Source organism: Nanorana parkeri, unplaced genomic scaffold (assembly GCF_000935625.1).
Source record: "Nanorana parkeri isolate BGI_ZX_2015 unplaced genomic scaffold, ASM93562v1 scaffold75, whole genome shotgun sequence".
Classification (NCBI taxonomy): domain Eukaryota; kingdom Metazoa; phylum Chordata; class Amphibia; order Anura; family Dicroglossidae; genus Nanorana; species Nanorana parkeri.
The window spans coordinates 501300-524589 of NW_017306343.1; the positions used below are offsets into that span (position 1 = coordinate 501300).

General features: G+C 38.1%; 1 protein-coding gene and 1 long non-coding RNA gene across 2 annotated transcripts in view; one reads left to right on the top strand and one right to left on the bottom strand.

Annotated features, from left to right (window-relative positions):
* LOC108804841 (metabotropic glutamate receptor 8-like) overlaps positions 1-23290 on the bottom strand; it is a 786696-nt gene that overhangs the window by 268502 nt on the left and 494904 nt on the right. The window contains exons 4-6 of the mRNA XM_018576745.1: positions 6678-6813; positions 6054-6208; positions 2849-2986 (exon numbers count right to left, since the gene is read on the bottom strand). Of these exons, the coding sequence (XP_018432247.1) occupies positions 2849-2986; positions 6054-6208; positions 6678-6813 (429 nt within the window). The remainder of the gene's footprint in view (positions 1-2848; positions 2987-6053; positions 6209-6677; positions 6814-23290) is intronic.
* LOC108804842 lies at positions 13001-22041 on the top strand. Its single transcript, XR_001942378.1, has 3 exons — positions 13001-13013; positions 16798-16799; positions 21965-22041. It is a non-coding gene; the product is annotated as an uncharacterized LOC108804842 (long non-coding RNA).

A 23290-nucleotide genomic window follows, 5' to 3' on the forward strand; every position in this document is an offset into this window, starting at 1 on the left:
CTGCAGGTCTCAGATGTAGCTGTGGCTGATGCTTCATATGGCCATCCCTATAATGGGGCAGGTGTTGCCTCAGGCAGCATCTCTTAGCACCACGTGGCATGGCCGCTCTGCTCCACAATGTTTGCAATGTGCCTGCTGGCCCCTTTCTGACCAGAGCATCTGACTAGAAGTTGCTAAGAGCTGGGCAGGGAGATGTGAAAGGGCTATACAAATCTCCCCAGCTCCTGGCGTCACTTTCCACCAGCAACCCCCCTACCAAATGCATGCACCGCCAGCAATCCCACTCTCTCTGTCCCCCCCGGCCTCAAAAGACAAATAGGGTCAGGATGCCCCTGTTTTCATGAAGGACAGTGGATATCTCAGCTGTGGCTAGTATCTGCAGCCATACTAAACATTTTACTCACAGGTTAAGTGCACAGATAGTATGGGGTAAGAAAATTGACATTTACAAATATTTTAGGCCTATTACATTTTTAAGCAGAATTTCAGCATAGATACATTTTCTTCTTTATAGTATATGGAAAATGGTTTTACAAGCAACTGATTCTCTAATGTCTGAACACTTTAATAATATTGAAACAAGAGTCAAGTTATAACATCCTTTCTCAATATGTTCTACTGTATAATCTGCATTCCTTAGCTAGCACTTATCAACTCTATTATTTTACATCACACACAATTCAAATACAAAAACAGTTTCTGAGACATTTGGAAAAACTGAGTTTAACCATAATATTGGAGCAGCTTCAATAAAAAAAAAATTAGTTTACAGCAGACAAGGTTCTTTCCAAACTTCCAAACTACAAAAATTATATTTTGTTAGCATTTCTCAGTACACTCTCACATGTATTTTAACATAGAAATAAAGGTTGTGAAACATTTTGGCTATGCTGGATATTAGTGACACTGACAAAATCATCACAATGTCATCACTTTTTTAATCTATCCTCTCACCTCCCATTTCAAGCATTAATCTGGTTTTGGATCACTCAGACCAGTATTTTGAATGTTTCACAAATTAAGAAAATGTGTTAATCATTTTACTTATTTTACAGACAAAAACAAACCAAAAAAGGTTATTTTAAGTATAAAATACAAATACATTTATAAATACTTCCCTCTATTTGTGGTTGTTTTATATGTGACTAGACAGGTAGAGAATTTAGAATTTGCAGACCTAGCAGACTCTCAGCAGTATGTGATAAGATCATGCTAAAGATGACACACATTTTCTACCAAGCTGCACAATCTTTTATTTCATATACAAAATAGCAGATATCCACAATGCTTCCAGGTTAATTTGCTTCCTGCCATTTCAGTTTCCATCCCTAAACAGAATATGCAGGTGTTTCCAAACCTCCTGTTAACTTCTGCATAACATAAAAAAAAGAAAAAAGGCTGGTACCCATGAGCACAGAGATGCTACCATTGGAGTGTCTGATAGACATAGGTAGCTAGTGCTTTTAATCCTATGCAATTTGCCAAAATATTATATATAAGTTTTGAATGGTCTGTTCATTTAAATCTTTGGCTGCTGTATCAAGTATGTGAAGTACTGATAAAAGCAAAAATAATGGTGTACTTCTTTGTAGGGCTAGTTCACACCAAATGCAGTTGTAATACAGTCCGTTTAGTTTGGCAGCTGCATCAAAATCATGTCACAAAACTTTCCAGTGGGATTTCTGGTGCTCTGTTCATACTGGTGGAGTCAGAAAAAATCCTGCCTACCACATTTTAGCTGCACCTTTTCACAATGGAAGGCATCAAAACACATCACAAATGCATACAAACACATGCAAACACACTGGAATGAACTGGACTGCACCTGAAAGCACATTTTAGGCTAAAAAAGCACTGGAATGTGTCAAAAACGCATCACAAACGTAGCAAAAACATGGCAAAAGGCATCACACTGCAGCTGCACAGAGGCACGCAGTTATGGTATGAACTAGCCCTTACGATGAAGCCTGTTTTCAGATTTCCAGCTTGTACAGGTCCAGTGTAGTATTTCCAACTTCTCCTCTACTTGCCGGGTCTAAAGACATGAGTCTATCATACTATAGACTTATCTTACATATTTTACATTTCATAAATATTTAACATTCTTACACAAAAATGTTATTTCAATTTACGCAGATTTTTAAGTATGATTGCATAATAAATGAAAATCATGCCAAAGGATGTGTTATATGCTTGTGCAACAACACAGCTCTAGAGCAAAGCCCTGTGCCTGGCAAAAATGTGTTAAAAGTAGTCACATTAAAGCACTGTGGTGAGATTTTCAAAGCATTTGAACCCTTAATGCGAATACTTTAATGTCAGATTTTATCTGGAGGATGTGCACGAGAACAACTACCATCAATCAACACAGTTCCAACAGTCTCTCCGGTATTGTATTCCTAATAGGCCTAGCCGTAATCTATAGGTTTGTTACAAATCCACATAAAATCTTCAATAAAATTGACCCATCATGAAGTAGACAAATCTTAGAAGCGAAGGTGGCTGCATGCAGAAGCAATGATGTTAGCAGTTATAATGACAAGCAATTTTGTTTACAATAGTCTCAAGCAATTTACAAAAGGAAAATACCTTTTCCCTAATGTCTTCATTGTTTGTGAAAAAAATAACATAATGTGGGGAATTTACTTGTGGAGTTGTGAATATTAACTTCAATTATCCAATCAAGCAAATTACTACTTATTTATTTAATCTACACATGGCTGGATAATTGAATTGAATATTCACATAATTTATTGTGTGAAGATTCTCAACTACTTTAGTAAATCAGCCCAAATGCCATAGCCTCTGGACCAATTTTATGAATTATGTGAAACATGCTTCTACTTACCTGTACATTTCTTTAAATGGCTATTCTTTTTGCCATGTGATCCCAATTTGCAGCCAAAGTTCTCTTCCCAAAATTCAGCAAACCAAACATTTCTTCGATTATTGGCTAAAGACCGGCTTCTGAAATATCTATCAAACCCTATTTTCATAAAAACAAAAATGATCATTGACAGTTTTAACGCAAACAAAATGTATTCAAATGCATTCAGTGTGTGGAAGCCGCCTTCCCAGCCAATCAGCATGGAACCGGCTTCCCGGCCAATCAGGAAGCTGCTGGGAGGCTGGTAATGACTCGCCACCCAGCTTTCTGATTGGCTGGGAAGCTGGTATCCCGGCCAATCACCATGGAGCCAGCCAAACAGCATGGAGCTGGCTTCCAGGCCAATCAGGAAGCCGGGCAGTGTGTCATTACCAGCTCCATGTTCCCTCGTGGCACTGCCAGCCAGAGGAAATTTGGGCGAGTACGAGTAGTATTAGTATTGGCGCATCCCTAGTGCAAACCTGTTGATTCTGACAGTGATCAGGACAGCAGAAAGATGAGTGATACCTAAAAATGTAGGACTTCATACATATCCCCAAAATGGAATATCTAAACAGCACTAGGGTATGCTTACAAAAAGTTGTATAAAAATTATTTTGATACTTGTGTTTTTACAAAGAATTCACAATTCTAGTCATAGAGTAGTGGTTACATATTTAAAGTATACTCTTTGGTTCATTTGGGAACGTTACCTTAAACTCATCTTCATAGTTAGATTTTACTATATTTACCTGTAGACATGAGATAACATAAGATCTTTGCACAAATATGCACATTCAGATTGACCAGAAGTGCATGTTTATGCCATTTGACTTTTGCTTATATTGAGGAACACAATAGAGATTGGCTAGGAAGATCTAATTTAGAGGGTGATTCACCAAGGAGCTGAAGGATCCAGCCATAGCTTCACTGATCCTTTGGCTCACTTTGGCTGCTGGAGCCGTTCGGTTCATTCGAACCGAAGGGCTGCTGTACGGACTATTCACTATAACCCATACAGCAGCCGAAGGCAGGTGGACGGCTGAGCTGAGCCAAAGGCATATGCTTTGGCTGAGCCGTAGTGACAGCCGAACAGGGAGAAAGGTCTGCCGAAGACCACTGTTCTCCCCGAAAAAGACAACAGCTGGCTCCCCCCACTTGTTGTACTGTAATGACAGATCAGCATCCTCAAATGACCTGGGGATGCTGGTTTGTCATTTAACAACAACAACTGGTGTGAGCCGGCCGTGATGTCATGGCTGGCACCACCCAGCTGTTGTCATGTAATCACAGAATGACAGACCAGCATCCTCAGGTTATTTGAGGACACTGGGCTGTCATTACATAACAACTGGGCGGAGCTAGCCGTGACATCATGATCAGCTCTACCCAGTTGTTTTCCTTTGTCTGGGACCTACTGGAAGATTCTGGCAGCAGCCAGCCAAATGTAAACAATCGGGCCGAGCTAACCGTGATATCACCACTGGCTCCGCCCAATTGTTTGTATTTTGCAAACATCTGTCAGATTCTTCATTCTGCATCGGGAGTTTGTCACGTGCGGGTCGACGGGCATGGTTTATTTTACTATTATTATTTTACATTTTGCCGAGTCATCCTCATCATGGACAACACTGGACATCGTGATTGATGCAGGATTACGCCAGTGGATCAATTTTGGGGTTTTTTTCCCAAATAAAGGACTTGTCAAAAAGCATTTGTGGTGTATTTATATAAATTAAAATATTTTTGATTAAAGTCTGGCCTCTTTTGTCAATTCTATTTGAACCCTTTAGTCAATGGGTAGGGGTACAAGTACCCCTTACTCATTCACAAGGGGGGCTGCATCTGGGTGCCCCTTTATTAAATGGGTACCCTGATGTGAATAAGCCCCCCTGTCTGCACCTCCACAAATAATGCCCCAGAGCTTGTGGGAAAGAGGCCCTTGTCCCCATCGGCATGGAGACAAGATGCTTTTTCAGGGACGACCCAGGAAAAGCACCCCTCCCAGTGTCCAGGGCATGTGGCCTGCTATGGCAGGGGGCCCCGTCTGTGCTCAGTTGGGAATTTTAGGGAGACCCCATGTTTTTTTCCATTTTGGGGGTGGGGTTCCTCCTTATAATTCCTACCAGACCTTAAGGGCCTGGTATAACTTGGGGGGAACCCTACATTTTTTTATTTTTTTTTAAATAGGCGTCCCTCCTAACATTCCTACCAGACCTAAAGGGTCTGGTATTGTTTGGGAGGGGACCCCATGCTTTTTTTCTTTTCTTTAAACATTTTTTAAATTATTTTCTTAACTTTTAAAATTTTTCCTTTTTTTACATTTATTTAAATCATTTTTACACATTTTTTTTCCATTTGTCTACATTTCTCTCTATTCTGCTCACTACCTCAGAGGTAGCGAGCAGAATAGCCAAGCTGAATGCCGCTCGGAGGCATTCGGCTATTCACTCACTGCCATTCAGCCCCTATGAGAATAGGGGCGAACGGCAGGGAGAGAAGTGCCGGAACTTTAGCTCACCCGATCCGGATGTTGGATCGGCTGAGTCAAACTCCTTCTGCACGATTTACAGCTGATTTTAGCCAATGTTCAGCTGAAATCTGCCACACTGAGCTGAAGTGAATAGTCCAACAGTGTTCGACTCACTTCACTGCGACTCGGTTATTCACTCGGCTGCCTTCGGCAGCTTAGTGAATTATCCTCTTAGTCTATCAATTCTTTCTCCAGTAAAGTTTGGCCCAGGTATGTGTGGAGAGAATTGTGAGTGCATACAGAATTAGGGTTGTTGCCCAATCTGATCTTAAGTGGCCAAATTGGGCAACATTTATCTTATCTATGTAAGCACTTTTTAAGGAATCGAAAATAATATTTGTGGTGCACTACAATAAAGAGATATAATGAACCAGAATAATGTATGTTGACCATTTTAATAGTGACAAAATATCTATTTGAATTATCATTAATTGTCCATGTAAAATATAAACTGGCATTAAGAGAAAAAAAACATACATTTGAATGTTGTCATACCAGAGCATTGTAGTATTTTTTTCGATTCTTTTTTGCAAATAGTGATCCTAATGTTTAAAAGGTTCATACAAACTACTACTTAAAACATAATTTAATTCATATTAATGAAATCTATACATGCATACAATAGAATTGCATTTATAGTAGAAAAGTTACTACCATCTATTGAAGCTCTCTTTGGTAGAATTGTAATAGCTCCCTCTGCCATCTCCTCTTGCTGGTATACTGGGGAGATTTTAGAACCCCAGCTGTCTGAACCAATCCAGAGAAAATGTCCTGTCTGGTTGTTTCTTTTTGCTGATTCTAAAATTCGCCTGAAACATAAAAAAGACAGAAACACCACTGATGCAATTCTTTTCAAGATGCTTTCATCACATCTACTAAACACCCAGGGAAACAATTAGTCAATCATCCTGCCAACTTGACTTGTGCTTTAGGAATAGAGCCTAACACCTATCTGTGTCTATAGCTCATGTTAATTTGCTTTTGTCTAACCCTAATACAACATGTGCTGTGTACCATTCACATTTCATTTATCTCATTCAATCTAGTGTCTTAATCCACAGGATGCTATACAGTTACAGGAGGACAAAGCAAATATCTCAAAAGAGCAGCAGAATAGAATTTGTCTAAATGCAATTGAAATTTGTTACACCTCTCGTCCCTCAAGAATATCCTTGTCAGGATAATGTAAAATGGATAAGTAAGAAAGAAAAGTTTGTGCAATTCTCCTGCTGCTGGAAAAGATCAAACATGCAACAAACAATAGGAGGAATCTATCACCTTATGTCATCTTCATTTGCAAAAATGATTATTGCCCGAGCATTAGGGGTTTCCAGCAGGCGTTTAATGATTTTATCAAATTCTCCTGGCTTGGGTTCTCGAGGGATTTTCAGTGACTGGGCGATGCATAAACCACCTGTGAAGACATAATATACTTCATCTCAGAAAAGCCACATTTTAAGGATTACTGATAATGCTTCTGGTAAACTACACATGGCTTATATAAATAGGTTTATGGAAAATCTGCACAAGGTACTGTAGTACATGTCTGTTAGATAATATATTGCCTCAATGCTTGCCTATCCAAGCCAACTATAAAATGTTTTTAATAGGATTTTATTAAATTAAATTAAATGCAGCCCATTCTGAAGTGCATACATTTAGACATGAAGTGGCTGCAAAGAGACTGCTAGAGATCAGCAGCACTGAGATGCAACAAAAGATTAAAATAGTGAAAACATATACTTTATAAACATTAGCAGAGTTCCCACTAATTATTGAACTCCAGTTGAAAATTAGTAGAGATAATTGTGGACTGCTGCACTGGGAAGCAATTGTACAGTTTACAAGACATTTAGACAAAAGGTTAGTTCAGCTTAAAAAATATGCAGTTTATAAACAATATTCCAAGACCCTAAATTAATCAGATTTTTAAAATATGCATTTCTGTTCTCTCAATACCTACAGGCCATTTGCACAATGAGTGAAGCTTGCCCCCAAAACTCCAGACAGTTTTCAAAGCTCCATTCTGTCTTCCCTCTGGGATAGACCAATTGTTAGGATGAGCACCCCCAAGTGGTACAGGTGTGTAAACCATCATTCTCCCAAGCCTCACACATGCACAGTGTGTTCTCCTGTCACTGTGGATGAGCTGAGTGGCGACAACAAGAGAACTCTGTCCTGCCACAGCTGCTGAGGTCATCCATGGCGACAGGAGTCACTGTCTGCAATGAGATTTTATCTGCAGTTTGACTTTAAAGGATGGAACTTCCAATTGCAGACTCTAAAACAAAGGCTTCCAGCACCCATGTTAAAGGCAATAGGAGAGTACCCGTGTAGGCAGTCAATAGCAGGATAAAAACTAATATATTTAGACATGTAAGCTATGCACTTTGTTATGTATTTCCATGTTTTCAGTTTCACTGGACTGTACCTTTTATAGCCTTACTTTTACAGCATAATAGGCTATCTTCAATTAACCAGAAGGAAAGCAATACAAGAGCCAAGTTGTAAACATTTAACCAAACACAAGTAGAGCTAAATAGGACCTGGAAGTTCACCTGAAAGAAGGGATGTCCACTGCTGGAACCGAACTTTCGTAAGTTGCAGTGAACATTAGGTTGTTGTACATTTTCCTTGGTGCACATAAATGGGCAGCAGCATTTTATGACCAGACATAAAGGTAAGGTAAGTACATTGATTGGTTAGATTACTTATTTAGCCTTGGCTCATTTGTTTAAAGTGTGTGTGTGTGTGTGTGTGTGTGTGTGTGTGTGTGTGTGTGTGTGTGTGTATGGGAAGGTTTAATTTAGGTAAGTGAGTTAAGCATAGCTGATTAGACTCCTTAAACATAGGCTGAGTGAACAGGACACAGGACATTGAATTTCTGACAGTATCAACTGTTATTATTTTGTGTCTAATAACAGATACAGTAAAATAAAACACACTCTCAATTGTATATGTAACAGACTAAATGTGAGCAAATAAGACAAAATTAATTGTTTGTACACCTAAAGATCGAACCTAAATTCTATCACTTGACCTTAACTTCTTAACACTTGACTTAACCAACACCCTAACCTAATCACTTATACTGCAGTTATTGCTTTCACAAATCCTTTGCTTGAAGCACTGAAATGTAGCATCCCTGTGTTGAAAACAATTGCACTGACATAATAGAGCTCAAAAGTGCTACTGTGAAGTCTATCATCACCAGAAATCCATAGTCATTCTCAATACTTCTAAGTCCAGGATACTGTAAAACTGAAGGTATTTATATCATTACATTCAACACCAATAATAAAGAATAAAGTTTACCCCCTTTTTAATAATAATGGGCAGAGCCATACATATTATTCGTAGTGCCCCTGTTGCTAAATGTGCATCCTGAACAGCTGCTTTACAGCACAGGTACAGTTTAAAATGATCAATCATTATTTGAAATCAATAGCCAATCTTGGATAAAGCATAGAGGTTGGTTATGATTATTATAAATAAGACATCACATCAATAAGGCATTGAGAACCGCTTGCAGCAGTCAATAATAGGCAAACAGGCATGGCCAAGTTGGGGAAGTCAGTCATTTACTATTAAACCATGAGCAAATGACTGCTTCAGTGGTGAGCTTTTGACAATAACACATCAGCAATATAGTGGGCAACCATAGAAAACCAGGGTATTCTATCCAATGATAGATCAGCCAAGTGACAATGGCTGTGGAAGCAAAACCTGGCAGTCAAAGTCAAAACCATTTGAAGATATCAAGAACCCAATGTATGTGATGTGCTTAGTGATAAACTCTAAGCTAAGAAATTGTAAGGTTCTCTTCTGCATTCAACATTAAGAAAAATATGTCAATTGGCAATGCAATGTGTTGATGTCATAATGAAGAGAATGGATTTGATTGAATAATGTAATTCATTGCTTACCCAGCAACTTTTTATGACATAATAGTATAATAAAAACTTTGTGCTTGGTCTACCTGGCTATGATTTAGCCTTGGTGTTAAATCTTTACCAACACTACCAAAAAAAGGTTGATACTAAGAAGTGGGATTTACTCACAGCTAATAATGAGCAACAATATGGCACTGAGTGAACAATGCACTCAGTACCCTGTGATCAGTTGTTAAATTAATAATTTAGTAAAAGGCCTTTATTAAAAAAAGTTCCCCAATGTAAATCTAAAGTTAATAACATGATCCAGTGATTAAAATCAAATGTCAATTACAACAAGCATACCATGATGGACCTCTAACAGATTAACCCATGCCACAACGATCTTCTCCAGCTGTACTCCTATCACAGAAGACAGCTCACAGCTGGATGTCAACAAACTGGCTGGAGATCCTAGGTGACATTATTAACCAAATATGATCATGATCACCGGGATCCTAGGGTGCAAAGCTCCCCCCAACTTTGCTAGGTACTCTACCAGTGCTGAGAGCATGTGGCCTGGTATGTTTCAGGAGGGGAGAGGCGCAATGCCTCCCCATCCCTGGCCAGTCAACCTACATGCCTGGCTAAGGATCTGATATGGATTTTGTTGACCTGACGCTTTTTTTAAAAAAAGGGTTCCAATCTCACCTGTCATCTGACGGTTGGTATATTATAGTCATCTATTCACTTCAGCCCCAAAACCTGACAATCCCACACTATAATAAAAAATTATTGCCAGAAAAAGAATTACATTTTGGGAGTATTATAATGCACCTAGCAGATATTATACCGAGCAGATCCGGGTTGGGCCAGGTAAAATGTGGGTGCTCATGGTGATATACAGTTGATGTTTATATACTACAGCCCCAAATCCTAACAATCCCACACTATAGTAAAAACAATTGCCAGGCGAAGAATTACATTTAGCGGTATAATAAAATATGTAACATATTTTAAGTTATTGATCCATGAAGAAATTACAACTGGGTCTGTCCATAAACTATGGTAACACATTCTTTAGGGCTTGTAGAGCATTATACCAGTTATCATTACCTATTGTATCAGTGTCCAGCTTTCAACAAAATTTATTTCAGTAAGTAGGGATTTATGAAACAATATCACTTGCTTCAGAACCAGGTAGAATTTTCAGGGTCCCAAGGACATTAACCTTATACCAACCAGCACATGCAAAATCTAAAATGCTCTAGTACATATTTATTAGGGTAGTTACTAGGACAGCACATAAGGAAATATACAAATCCGTTTTTTTAAATAGTTAATGTCACAGGGGTGTTTTTTTTTTTACTCTATAGGCCCTGAGGGAAGGGTGAGTTTACTGCAATTTTCATCCATAGTGAAGAAGAGTGGCAGTTGTTTTTCTGATTTTTCATTATAACAAAAACTGAAGCAAATATTTGAACATTGTACCCAATAATGATATTGTACTTTTATAATAATATTATTCCGTAATTACATCCTGTCTAAATTTTGATAAATTACCATCTTTGCAAGTTTAGTTATATTTCTGAAGTTTTAGGGCCTCTGGATTTTTGAAGGAGAGCTAGAGGTTTCTAAGTCAGGATTTGTTAGCAAGAGGTGGACATCAGCAGGAACCAAGCACAGGATGCTGGTATCAGGAGCTTAAGAGTCTTACTGAATTCATGGCTACTATTTTTCTTACATCCTCCAGTGTATAGTGAAGAGGGAATGGGGTACTCACACAGGTATTTATTTTTTCTTTGAGACGATTGTTACGTTTTATAAATAAAACTTATATTTTGTTGAACTCATTACACAATATTTCTTCCCTTTATGCTATGTTCAGAAATATCTACTGAAAGACGATTCAAAACATTTCTTATTACTGTGGTGAAAACTTTCATTCACAGGGGTATTCACATAAGGGTGAAGAGTTTGGAGAAGGCACGAGAAGTGAATAATACAGGCCAAAATAGCTGATTTGGAAAAATTCTCCAATTCAGCTCAGTTTTCAGTTCAGATATGTTGTCCTAGATTGTTCACTTCCCCTGCCATCTCCAAACTCTTCACCCTTTTGTGAATAACCCTGTTAGTGTTCTTGAAGGAGGAAGGAAAATCCTTCTTTTAAGAAAAGGATAAATTAGGTATTTAAAGTATGTGAAGTGAAAAAACTACATTGGCTTAGTGAATCAAGCTATTACAGTTTTTCACATTGGTCTGACTGGTTGACCCTTTAAACATCAAATTTGGCAAAACTGGATGATTAACAGGGCTATTCACAAAAGGGTGAAGAGTTTGGAGAAGGAGTTTGGAGAAGGCAAGAGAAGTGAACAATCTAGGACAACATAGCTGAACCGGAAAGTGAGCTAAATTGGAGAATGTTTCCAAATCAGCTATTTTGGCCTAGATTGTTCACTCCTCCTGCCTTCTCTAAACTCTTCACCCTTTTGTGAATTATGATTTGGGGTTTTCAGACCATAATTCACTATTTTGTATCTACATTTCTCTAGTACAGTTATTAATGACCACTACATTATCTGGATGTTTTTCACATAGCTCCTATGAAAAAAAGAGTCCCTCCAACAGACTGTAATTCCCAGAAAGCAAAAAAAGTGTAGTTGGACATCTTCAGGTTGATAATATTCCAGATAATTATTATGTATTACTTGTCATTAACACCCACTTATTACCCATGCAAATGTTGTTTGTGACTATTAACAAACAATTTAAGTATTAATTCATAAATGTGCTGCTAATTTATGTTAAAGCACAGGAAAGTACCATATGTAATCCCATGGTCTTCCCACCATCAGAGAGAGAGAGAGAGAGACTCACAGGTCCAGAAGCAGCTGTGCCCATTCTACTAATGAAAGTTGGAGCAGTACCCTAGAAATATTGCAACTTGTTGTTACCATATGATGTTTATGTCAAATCTCCATAAACATATGTATATAGTTTTTGTAATTAAATATATTCTGTGTTGGGTGATTAAATAGTAATAATAAAACATGTAATTACTGTCCTGAGTGATTGAATACAGGGGGATTTTGAATGTAATTATTGATCTTCTCAGGCCTATCCTGTTAATTGCAAATGGTTAGGATGAGAACAATAGGATTCACAGGCAATTCCATGGTCTGTGTTTTTGCCAATATTCATTTGCATTTTTAAAGTTTTCCTTTTTGTTTGATAGTTAAATAGTTTGTTGGTTCACTGTATTAAATCCATATTACTACATACCAATACATTCCTGTTGTAGTGAGATAAAAAATCTCATGTTTGAATCCTCAAACTAAATACTTGTAGGTGTGAACACTTATATAGCAAATCATATCTTAAAATATTCCTTTGGGTAACAGTACGATCACACTTTTAACTCTTATGCAGTTCTTCTCACTGTGATACAGTCACGGCATCTCACTGCATATGCCTTTATTAAGCTAGATGAAAAGAAGTTTAGCTACAGTAGGAAAGTTAACTGTAGTGGTATGTTAGACAACAGGCAGAATTGGAAAACAGAACTAAGAACAGAATGAAGGTGAGGAGCAAGAAAAAAGAAAAAGGTACTTAACAGATAAAGAAAGAAGATAATTCAAGGTATACCAATGTACTTGGTTATTAAGAAATAAATATTCATTATTGTGTTAGCAAGGTTTATCGATCTTGTAAAATCACAGACTGTGTGAATACATATTTACATGTAAAATAAGATTGAGTAGTCATAACTCTTAGACTTATACGCGCATACAAAAAAACCAAAGCTATCGCTTACACTTTTCAGTAAACAGTGATAAAAAGTAGGTGCTGCATGAGGAGAAGAAAAAGTGTACTGCGTACTGCTTAAAAGCTCACATTCATATAAGTGTATAACTATACATTCCAGATCCTGAACAGAGATTGTGGTGAAGGTTCACAGGTACCATGGGTTTGAGATGAATTCTGCGGGTCACAAATTCACAGTCCTGGCAAATGTTTGTGCAGATTTGCCCAGGATAATGTTTTAAATTATAATGCACTGTTTGGTCTTTAAACAATGGCAAACAGATGAGGAAGGGTCAACAAGGTTTTTTTGTTAAAGAACTCCAGGCAAAAGTTCTCCCAACCCTTGCAGTGGGGCTACCCCCACACTGCAAGCATTAAATGCTCTTTTTTGTCTAGGTGTTAAAAAAAGTTATGCTCAGCCGAACCGCCAAGCCGACTGCCTGCTTCTCCAGTCACTGAAGCCTTTCTTTTCCTACACTGCAGCACTGGAATGTTCCTAAGCATCATCAGGTCTACACTCTGTGTATAGAATGTGATAATTTATGGGACCTTAGACCACTGCAGCTTAGGGGAGAGAGGCTCTAGAGACCAGTCTAACAGCAAGCCAGCTCAGAGGATCAGGTGAGTATAACGTTTTTGAACCTAGACAAAAATGAGCAGTTAACTCTTGCAGTGTCGTGGTAGCCCCACTGTAAGGGTTAATACAAATTCTGCCTGGAGTTCCTCTTATGCCAGCCACCTCACTAAAAGGGAAGTTACAGAGCAGCAATAGTGTCATTGAATCAGAAGCTGTTGTACAGTAGGTAAAGCATTGTGTAATATGATTAGGGTCAGTTAGGACACTGTTGTAATGGAAGTGGTTAAGTACAATTATGACAAAATGCCTATCTCAAAATGCCTATCTCGCAGTAGAAATAGGAACCAAGTTGGCGCCTCCTCTTCAGACAACACCCAAGACGAAAGAGAGAAACATCTATAAACATCTTGGCAGGAAGTTATGCATAAATGGATCTAACCAATGATAAACTAGAATATATAAACTAAAATACTTTTCTGCAATGCTACGCTCAAATATACATGTTCACCTGTTAAATAAAAACCCTGAAAAGGAGAACAATAAAGCAGAAGTATCTTACTCTGAACAACTGGTCTCAGCGTGGTATGTTCGCAGAGTGTGCACTCTATATTTAATCAGGCCAGGCGGCAGATATAAGTACGGAGCCTTGATCCGATCTAAATTTGTGAGCAGGTCCAAAACACTGTATTTTAATTTAGATTGCTAGCTCTTTTTTGTCTTTCATTTTATTTTGTCCGTGATTTGGCATCAGTGATCCCTTTTAGTTACTGTACTGTCCATAGCAAACTTTTTTTTCCCTGCATTGCTTCCCTTTAGAAAATGTGGGAGTCTGTGGGGTTGATTTACTAACCTTATAAACACACCACGAACATGTGTACACACCCAGCAGGTGTGTTGTGCAAAGCCCTGCCCTGAATTGCAAGGTGATGTTGTGTAAATTAGCTCTACATTGTGTTGCTTGCGTTGATGAATGCAGGAATGTAAATGCATGAGCTAACCATTTTTGTCTAAACTGTGAAGCAGCATTATATATGCATCATGTGCATGATTCTTCCATATATGGCATTAGTAGAAATATGCTTATAGAGACTTTTTGGTTGATAAATACGCTTTGCTGTGTAAAAATCACACGCACCTGGTGCGTGCGTGTGTTTAGGTTAGTAAATCACCCCCTGTGTCTCATAAATTTGGGCCTAGCCTTGTTCATTAAAATTATCCTGCTGCTTGCCAGTTTTACACTACTCCTAATTCATGTAATAAAACACATGCTTGTACTCCTTGGTGTTGAAGTTGTTCAGAATAGCTTGCAGTCCTGTGTAAATACGTGCACCAGAGAAACAACTAGAAGGTTAAGAATTGTTTCTAAATAATTATTTATAGATATGCTGTGTAAATGGGAACACATAACAAACATACAGTTGGGGGTTTCAAATTTGACTGCAAAGGTGGAACATTAAGCACTGTTCTAGCTCAGTTGGAAAAATGGCAAACAGCTAGAAATATACCACAGTGCCAACTGCTGTCTCCCCAAGGTTGTACACCAAGCAGTATTAATTGGAAATTGCTAGTGCCCATAGACATGGGTAAATTGCTCCCAAAGACATGGTGAAATATTTGTATGTACCTTTAGCCACACTGGTCTACCACACTGCACTGATCTTCGTTTACAGCTGTATAATTTGTCAATATCTCATTGTATCTGTACCCTTCATTTTGACATGAACATAAGCAGAATTGAATTTACCAACCTTTACTGCAGCATTTGTCTCACTTTGTACATCAATTAGATGGATCAATATCACACAACTGCTGTAGACTCTGGCATCTTTTGACCTTCTTTGATATGTGAATTGAAGTCATACAGCGTGCAACATTGTTTTCTCTATGTGTAATACATATTTTTCAACAAATATGTTGCAAAGATTAAAAGTTTCCTTGCACTTCAAATCATGTTATAACCTAGAGGATTGTTTGTTTCAAAGAGTGAGTTCTAACAACAGGTGTTAAAATAGGTGTATGATGTTTGGTTATCAAATAGAGTTGGAAAAACAGACAGTGTGAGAAATGAATGTGCTGCCAAACTGTTTAAGGTCACCTATCTCTGTTATATTTAGATTATAGTGCACACAGGAAGAACATATTAGAAAATGAAAATTTTAGAATTTTGTATAACTTTTCAAGACAGATCAAGAAGATACCTGTGTAAAGGAATGCAGGGTCAGTGTTAGGATCCAGAGCGCCTCCAGGTGGCGCTGGAGCTGAGCCCTGCAGTTCCTGGGTTCACCTGCAGGATTCTCCAGGCAGCCAGGGGCTGCTAGGTGCCAGACCACCACTGGGTGGTGCTGGTACCTGCAGCGCCAGTGCTCACCTGTGTGTGTCTCCCAGCTGCCAGGAATCAGCCCATTAGGTAATACTCCTGGGAGAGTTTTTAAACCCTCCCTGCAGTCTGGACCTTGTCTCAGGATTTCGTTGCTTTCCCCTGTTGTCTGAGTCCTCTGGCCTGAACCCTGAGACCCTGATATTTGCATGCTATTTTAGTACCCTGTTTCCTGTGTTACCCGGTTTCCTGTGTTGTTACATTTTTGGTTTATGCATGTTGTGGATTGTTTTAGTTAGCTTGCTAGGTTTATTAAAATATTTATATATACCATAATTACCTGGTCCGTGTGGTCACATGTGTTTGGTCTGCCTGTAAGGGTACCTGTGCAGGTGTGGGGTCACCTGCGCTGGGATCCCCTGACAGTCAGTTTGCTCATGTATGCTTATTGTATACTGATACCATTTGACACATTTAAATGTATAGTTTTTTCTTAACAAATATCATTTGTTATTTGAAAAATATTGCATATGCAATTTTTACTACACTAGTACAAACTGAGAGTAAAAAACTAATTGTTGCAATAAATCCCTTTTTAATTGCACGCCCTCACGGGCAGGGGCCTCCTTACCATCTTGTCTTGCATGGTATTGTGATTGTCATGTCTTCCTTATATTGTAAGAAAACTGCTGGCGCTATATAAATCCTGTATAATATAATAATAATAATAAAGGTGCCAAGTGACTGAGATTATTTACAATATAAGTATAATATGCAAGATATCCATGGGCAGAGGAGTTGTTGGCCTTAGAATACACACACTGGTAGATGTTATGCCAAACATACATTATATTTTCAAAGGAAAATACTGTAGACAATGGGAATAGATTACCTAGGGGTTAAGGACTGTGAAGATGCAAGCTCTTGTAATTATTATTAAAGGTCGAACTTGAGGTTACTGTTTTCAATTTTTTTCAAATCTAACTAACTATGTAATTAACCAACATAACACCATGTATGTATGAATAAGAATTCATCCAAGAATGAGCTTTCTAAATGGAAATTTACATGCATAAAGAGATAATCAGAGACTACAGGCATGCTATAAGAGATGGTCAGAGACTGCAGACAAGCATAGGACTTGATAGTTATTGGGATTGGGGGCATAAGTGCTAATGGGTTTCATGCGGTCCTGTGCTGAAGGTTGGGCACCTGGGGTCTAGACAGTATAAATCATATCCTGTTTATTTTCAGATAACCTACAAGCATAAGGACTGCTCTGCAGTTTATATTAAATAAAGCGTTGTGCATGGTGCTAATAGTATTTTCACAATTGGCTCTCTGAGGGATTTCTCAGCTAAAGGTTACTGGTAATGCTTGCTTTCTCATAGCAGTCATAGGCATTGGTTACATTAACTTTTTTATAGTTCATCTACAGCTCCAGATTTAGATGTTTAAATGGAGGTTTCCCAAAACCTTTGCTTAATAAAATAAATAAACATGAAAATGCTAGATATTTATTTTTTCCATGTCGCTTTCTATGAACTGATTATATATTCTTGCACTTTTAATATCATGTAATAAAATAAATATGTGCATAGACTCAGCTCTGGCACTCTGGGTTTCAGGAGGCTGCTATTTATCTACTTTAGAAACGTATTAATGTTTTGAGTATGTTTAAAATGTCTATATAAATAGTGTCATAAAGGTCACCCAGCTCTCTAGGCTCTGTTCCCCAAATAGACATTGCTAGCTGCTGTAAGGGTATGTGACTGGTGCAATGGTTCCAGTGCCCTGCTCAAGAGCCAATTGTTCTTCAACTTTGCCAGGAACCTGTGCTCCATACTCTGGTACCTGCCGCCGTACTTCTGGTCCCATCAAAATGTCTTTTGATGGGACCAGTGCTGTTCTTACTAAATAATACAAAGTAGCATAATTCAGTAATGTAGGATTATTAAGTAGATCATTATTCATGTTTATGTTTTTTATTTAATTCACAATATTCTGATTAATATCTGATATTTAGTAAATGTGACATAAACTGGATTCGGCTATAAACATTTACACTGAAGTTCTATGTGGAGTATAATATAACTGCATTCTGAATACCAGAAAAACACAAGTGTATACAATTTGAGGGATTCACTCATGCACACTGCAGGCATTTTTATGTACTTGGAGAAAATTATAACTGCATTCCAAACACCAGAAAAACACTAGTGCATACCATTTAAATTTTTAATGCGACTACATTCAATTAGCCACTTTGAGGAAACACACAGTTATCCAGACACATTTAGTCACATCATGTGCTAAAGCAAACTTTTCCATACTAATTTTGCATTTCTGCTGAATTGCTGCTGTGAAACCACTGTATATAAAAACACATCTCAGATGTACTGAATGCAAATAAAATGCTTGTAATGTTCTCACACAGAAAAATTACCCACAGCCACAGAAAGGAGAAGACAGTGCCCAGGTTATAAAAAGCAGTTTTCTCATTCCTTGTGGCTCATTATAAAACTATGCAGAAAAAAAATTAAAGGGTCATAGGAATTAACGTATTCATGTTTAATATACAAAAATAACCATGCCTGTAATAATTAAACCACTGTGGTAGTCATTTTCTGTATAGAAAGGCAACAGTAAATAACACTTGACAATAAACTGTTAAAAACTTAATTAAAAAAAAAATCAGATTGTTATTATTGAGAATTTTGCAAATAGCAAACACAATTAATATACATAAACATTAAACAACCAAGTGTTTTTCAGTCATGACACAACATGAAGACCATGTACAATTACAGTTGTACAGCTGTTGAACCGCTTTGGTAAGTAAATTGGTATACAAGGCACACATAGAGGCAAAGGCCCCATTTTGCAATAGTTAAAACTGTACATACACAATGTTTTTGATAAGGGAATAAGAACAGAACATTTTAATTATATAGTTTGAAAATGTAGCCATTGGGACCATATCAAGGAAAACTTGTGATCAAGCCCACTCCTCTGATAAGTTAGAGACCTCTAGTGACCCCCATTCGCTTGTATTAGGTGCGGTCTTCTCCCTCCCCCCCGTGTACGCCACCGATGTCACTGCCGTCGCCGGTCCCCAGATCCGATGTGCCCGGTGCAGCCAGGACCGGCACGGCTGCTCTGTCACAGGAGATAAAAGGGAGGTCGGTACACGATCTCCCTCTGATCTCTTCTCCGGTCCCCGAATGCAGTAAGTGATGTATATTACATCACTTCCGCATTCAGCTGTCATTCCCAGCTACAGAAGCTGGGGAGAAGCTGGTGAAGCAGAACTCTGCTTCATCAGCTTCTCTGGGGGTCCCTAGGTGACATTAGGGGTCTGCCAGACCACCGATGTCTCCATAAAGTGGACCTGTCATGTAAATTGGCTATCACATAAGGGGCTTCTTAACCCCTATGTGATAGCAATTAAGCTAAATGTAAAAAAAAGCATTAAAAAATTGATGTCATCATGGAGGAGTGGAAGAGGACTCCAGTGGCAATCTGTGAAGCTCTGGTGAACTCCATGCCCAAGAGGGTTAAGGCAGTGCTGGAAAATAATTGTCGCCACACAAAAATAACGACCCCAAACACACCTCCAACTCGACCACTGCCTTGCTAATGAAGCTGAGGGTAAAGGTGATGAACTGGCCTAAACCCTATTGAGCATCTGTGGGGCATCCTTAAACGGAAGGTGGAGGAGCGCAGGGTCTCTAACAAGAAACAGTACTCTGATGAGCTCTCTGTCACTCTTCTCTCTCATTGTGTAAGCATGTAGTGCAACGGAATGGCTCCTTGAGTTACTTCTTCCTCTCCCAGTTTGAATTTTGCTGTACAAGAAACTGCAAAAGGCTGATACCAAGTGATAACCAGGTGCTTACACTAGCTACATTTAAAAATAGATTTAATTATTTTAATTAAACACATATCTGTTTGATTTGGTGTTTTTTTAACTGACTGAAGTTCAGCTTTGAAGGAAACCTGTGTGGAGAAAAATACTGGAGCTGCCATTGTTGACAATGCTGACTTCTAAAGTGCTAGCTGCCTTCAGTCAATCTGATCTTTAGACCTTAATGCATTTAGACCTTAATGCATTATGGGGGTGCTGACCAGAATAAGTATGCAGCAAGTGGAATTGGAGTAAAGGCACTAGGCTTAACCTGTAACTAAAATATCACTTTGCGGCAGAAGGACCCTAAAAACCCTTTCAATAAAATAAAATGTGAGAATTAGAACTTTTGACATATTACTAATGTTTATTATTATTTGCCTATAGTAAATCTAGCGTTTACCTATATTTAACAAAGGAATGTGATTTTTATTATCTTCAAAATAACAGTATAAATGATAGACAATTCAAAAGTCAATCCCCAAGAATGAATACATCAGTTTAATGATTCATGCTGTGGGGCAAAAGTAAGTGCCTTTTAATTTCAGTGTACTTACTCTGTTTTCCAAGATAGTGAAATGCTTCACACATGAAAGTAAAGCTAAAATCACTTAAGTGAATTGTATTAATTTAGTAGATGACATTTTCAAAAGAAAGCAATGACAGAACAGACTTCATAAATATGTATTTTTGCTGGTTTCTCTGCAGTTTGATTTTTATATCAGTTCTTTTCCATTTAAAACCTTACAATATAAGCTTCTTTTTTTGTCTGCCTCCCAGCAAGAAAAGACCCGGCCAATAATGTAATGCAAATAGAGTGTCAACAATGTGTAATTCCACATGCTTGAATCACAGTACAAGGTGTAATTAATTTGATATGGTCCCTAATATCCTGTATCATTTTATAGTCGAGTTTAAATAATTATTGTCGGGACATTATGAGGTCTTAGTTTGATTAGAAGAAACAAGATGAATGTTATAGTGTGGCATGTAAAAACATTGTTGGGTTATTACGTTTGCCCTTGACCTTGTTTTAATACTACACAGTGGCATTTTACTATATACCATTATTTAATTATTTTAGTCATTCTAAGCCTGTGATCAGTGTTTTCAAAGCAAAGATTACAGCTAATGTCTCAGCAGAAAGGGTCAACAGATCACAACGTGCTGTTTATAGTAGCATTCAAAGGACAAGAGCTTTACACTCTGCATAAATTGTAATGCCATGTATCATACCTCCCTTCAGATTTATCTTGTCAGAATTTTAACAAAATAAAAATGTTGTTGCAGTCTTGCGGTGTGACAAAAAAAAAGAATGCGGGCAATGTTACATAATGAGAGAATCAAACTCACACAGTCTGTTTAAGGGTTAGCCTGTAGTCAGAGGAATTACATATTATTGCCTTCAGTATTCATATATAATATGGATTTGCTGTCTGAAATGGAGGATCTAACATTGTCTTGATAGGATACAGATGAAAAATTCAGCTTTATTGTCCTTTAAAGCAACAGACATTTACAAGCACTTCATGGGTTAATGACTGGAAAAGGCTTTTATGTGAATTTCCCTGGTTTATAATAATAAATAGGCTAAAAGAAAGGGTGGTTCTAATGCCAGGGACAATGGCAGAACAGAGAATTTTGTTTTAACCCCCCTTTTTTTTTTTTTATTGTTGCACAAAGGAGTTGATAGTGAAACTTTGAAGCAGAAGAAGCATGCACATGAAATATGTGGGTTTGTGAGAATTCTATATAAATACTTGTTAGTATCCTAATTAACCTTGGAAATTAGATAAGGAATCAAATCTTGTGTTTAATGTGGTGTGTTTTGTAACATGAAAAACTTTTAGGGCAGGTTTACACCATTTTCTGGACCAAATCTGGTCCGGAAAATGGTTTGAACCTGCACGCAGTTCCAGTGCATCCCAGACCAAACAAAATGAGACATGCAATATTTTTCTATTAGGATGCATTTTGGGTCCAGCAAAAATCTGGTCTGGTCTGGAGATGATCTGGATGTGGTGTGAACCTGCCCTTAGAGAAAAATCTAGAATTATATACTGTAGATTTTCCATACTCTTTTTTTAGTAACATAGTAAGTAAGGTTGACTAAAGACACAGGTCCATCCAGTTCAACGTGTGTGTGTGTGTGTGTGTGTGTGTGTATACTTGGCTCTAGTTACGATATCTTTGTATATTTAGGGTACTCATCTAAAAGTTTCTAGAATTTATCAATGGTATCAGACATTCAACTAAAATATAACTTTGCTGTATATAATCTTATAAATATTTGCTTCTGTGAATAGATTATAGAGATTATAAATGTAACTGGAGGCAGCTCTGTTTACTAATTACCTAATGTCATCTGTACAATCTGCTGAAGCTGATTAAGCACAGTCAGTGTACTTTTTCACCAGCCAGAGCAGGTGGGGTTTGACAGCTTTTAGTCCAGAAGTGTTCAAAGCTGAGCATTTCCAGGTTCACTGATCACAGGGGAGATCAGCAAATGGATGCTCTCTATCATGGCACCCACCATGGAGGTCCCAGTCACACAAGAGGGACAAATAAGTTTGAGAAACATAGGAGGGGAAATCAGACAGGGGAGCAGCACCTTAAAAACACTGTCAAACAAACAAAGCTGCCCAAATTACTTCTTCTGAAAAGCCAGCAGTTGGGAAAAAAATGAAAACAAAACCTTGCTACTACAGCAGCTGAGAACTTGTTTACATGTTGGGATTTTCCCTTCCATAATACTCATGGTGCGGGTAGCAAAAGGGTTAACAATGGTAGTATGAGATGGAGTCAAAGACTACCTTACAAATGCTGGACTTATTTGTTATATTCTTTTCGTTACTAACATGGGTTCTGAATATATATACACTGCATTTTAGCAGATGGGCTAGTGTATTGTGGCATCTCCAGCACTGTGCACACTGCCAAAACTGACACTCTACATTTTTTCTTTGTTTAACTTTATGTGGAATGTACAATATGTACACTCCATTCAGATCCCTGCACAGCAGTGCGGCATGCTGCCATGTGGCAACCTGTGGTGCTGTTCAGTGCAGCATGTTTGCATTTTATCGCAGTGTACCACCTATCATACCCACATTGTGCTGTGAATGGGGCACATATAACAATTTGTTTTCTATATGCCCTTGTGGTGACATGCATTGATCTGGTGTAAAATACAGGTCAACGTACTATGTGCGGAAAGTCCTTTAAAGTTCCAGTGTGTGGGAGAGCCTTCCGTAGACTCAGAGAGAGGGTGGTTATAAAACCATGGAACACTTTGTGGTCTATTCACAAAGCTGCCGAGGGCAGCCGAGTGAATGACCGATCTGAAGTGAAAATTTTCACATGCTCATATGGAGAACATTTGGAAACCAAGGATGCTAAATAAGCAGGCAAAAT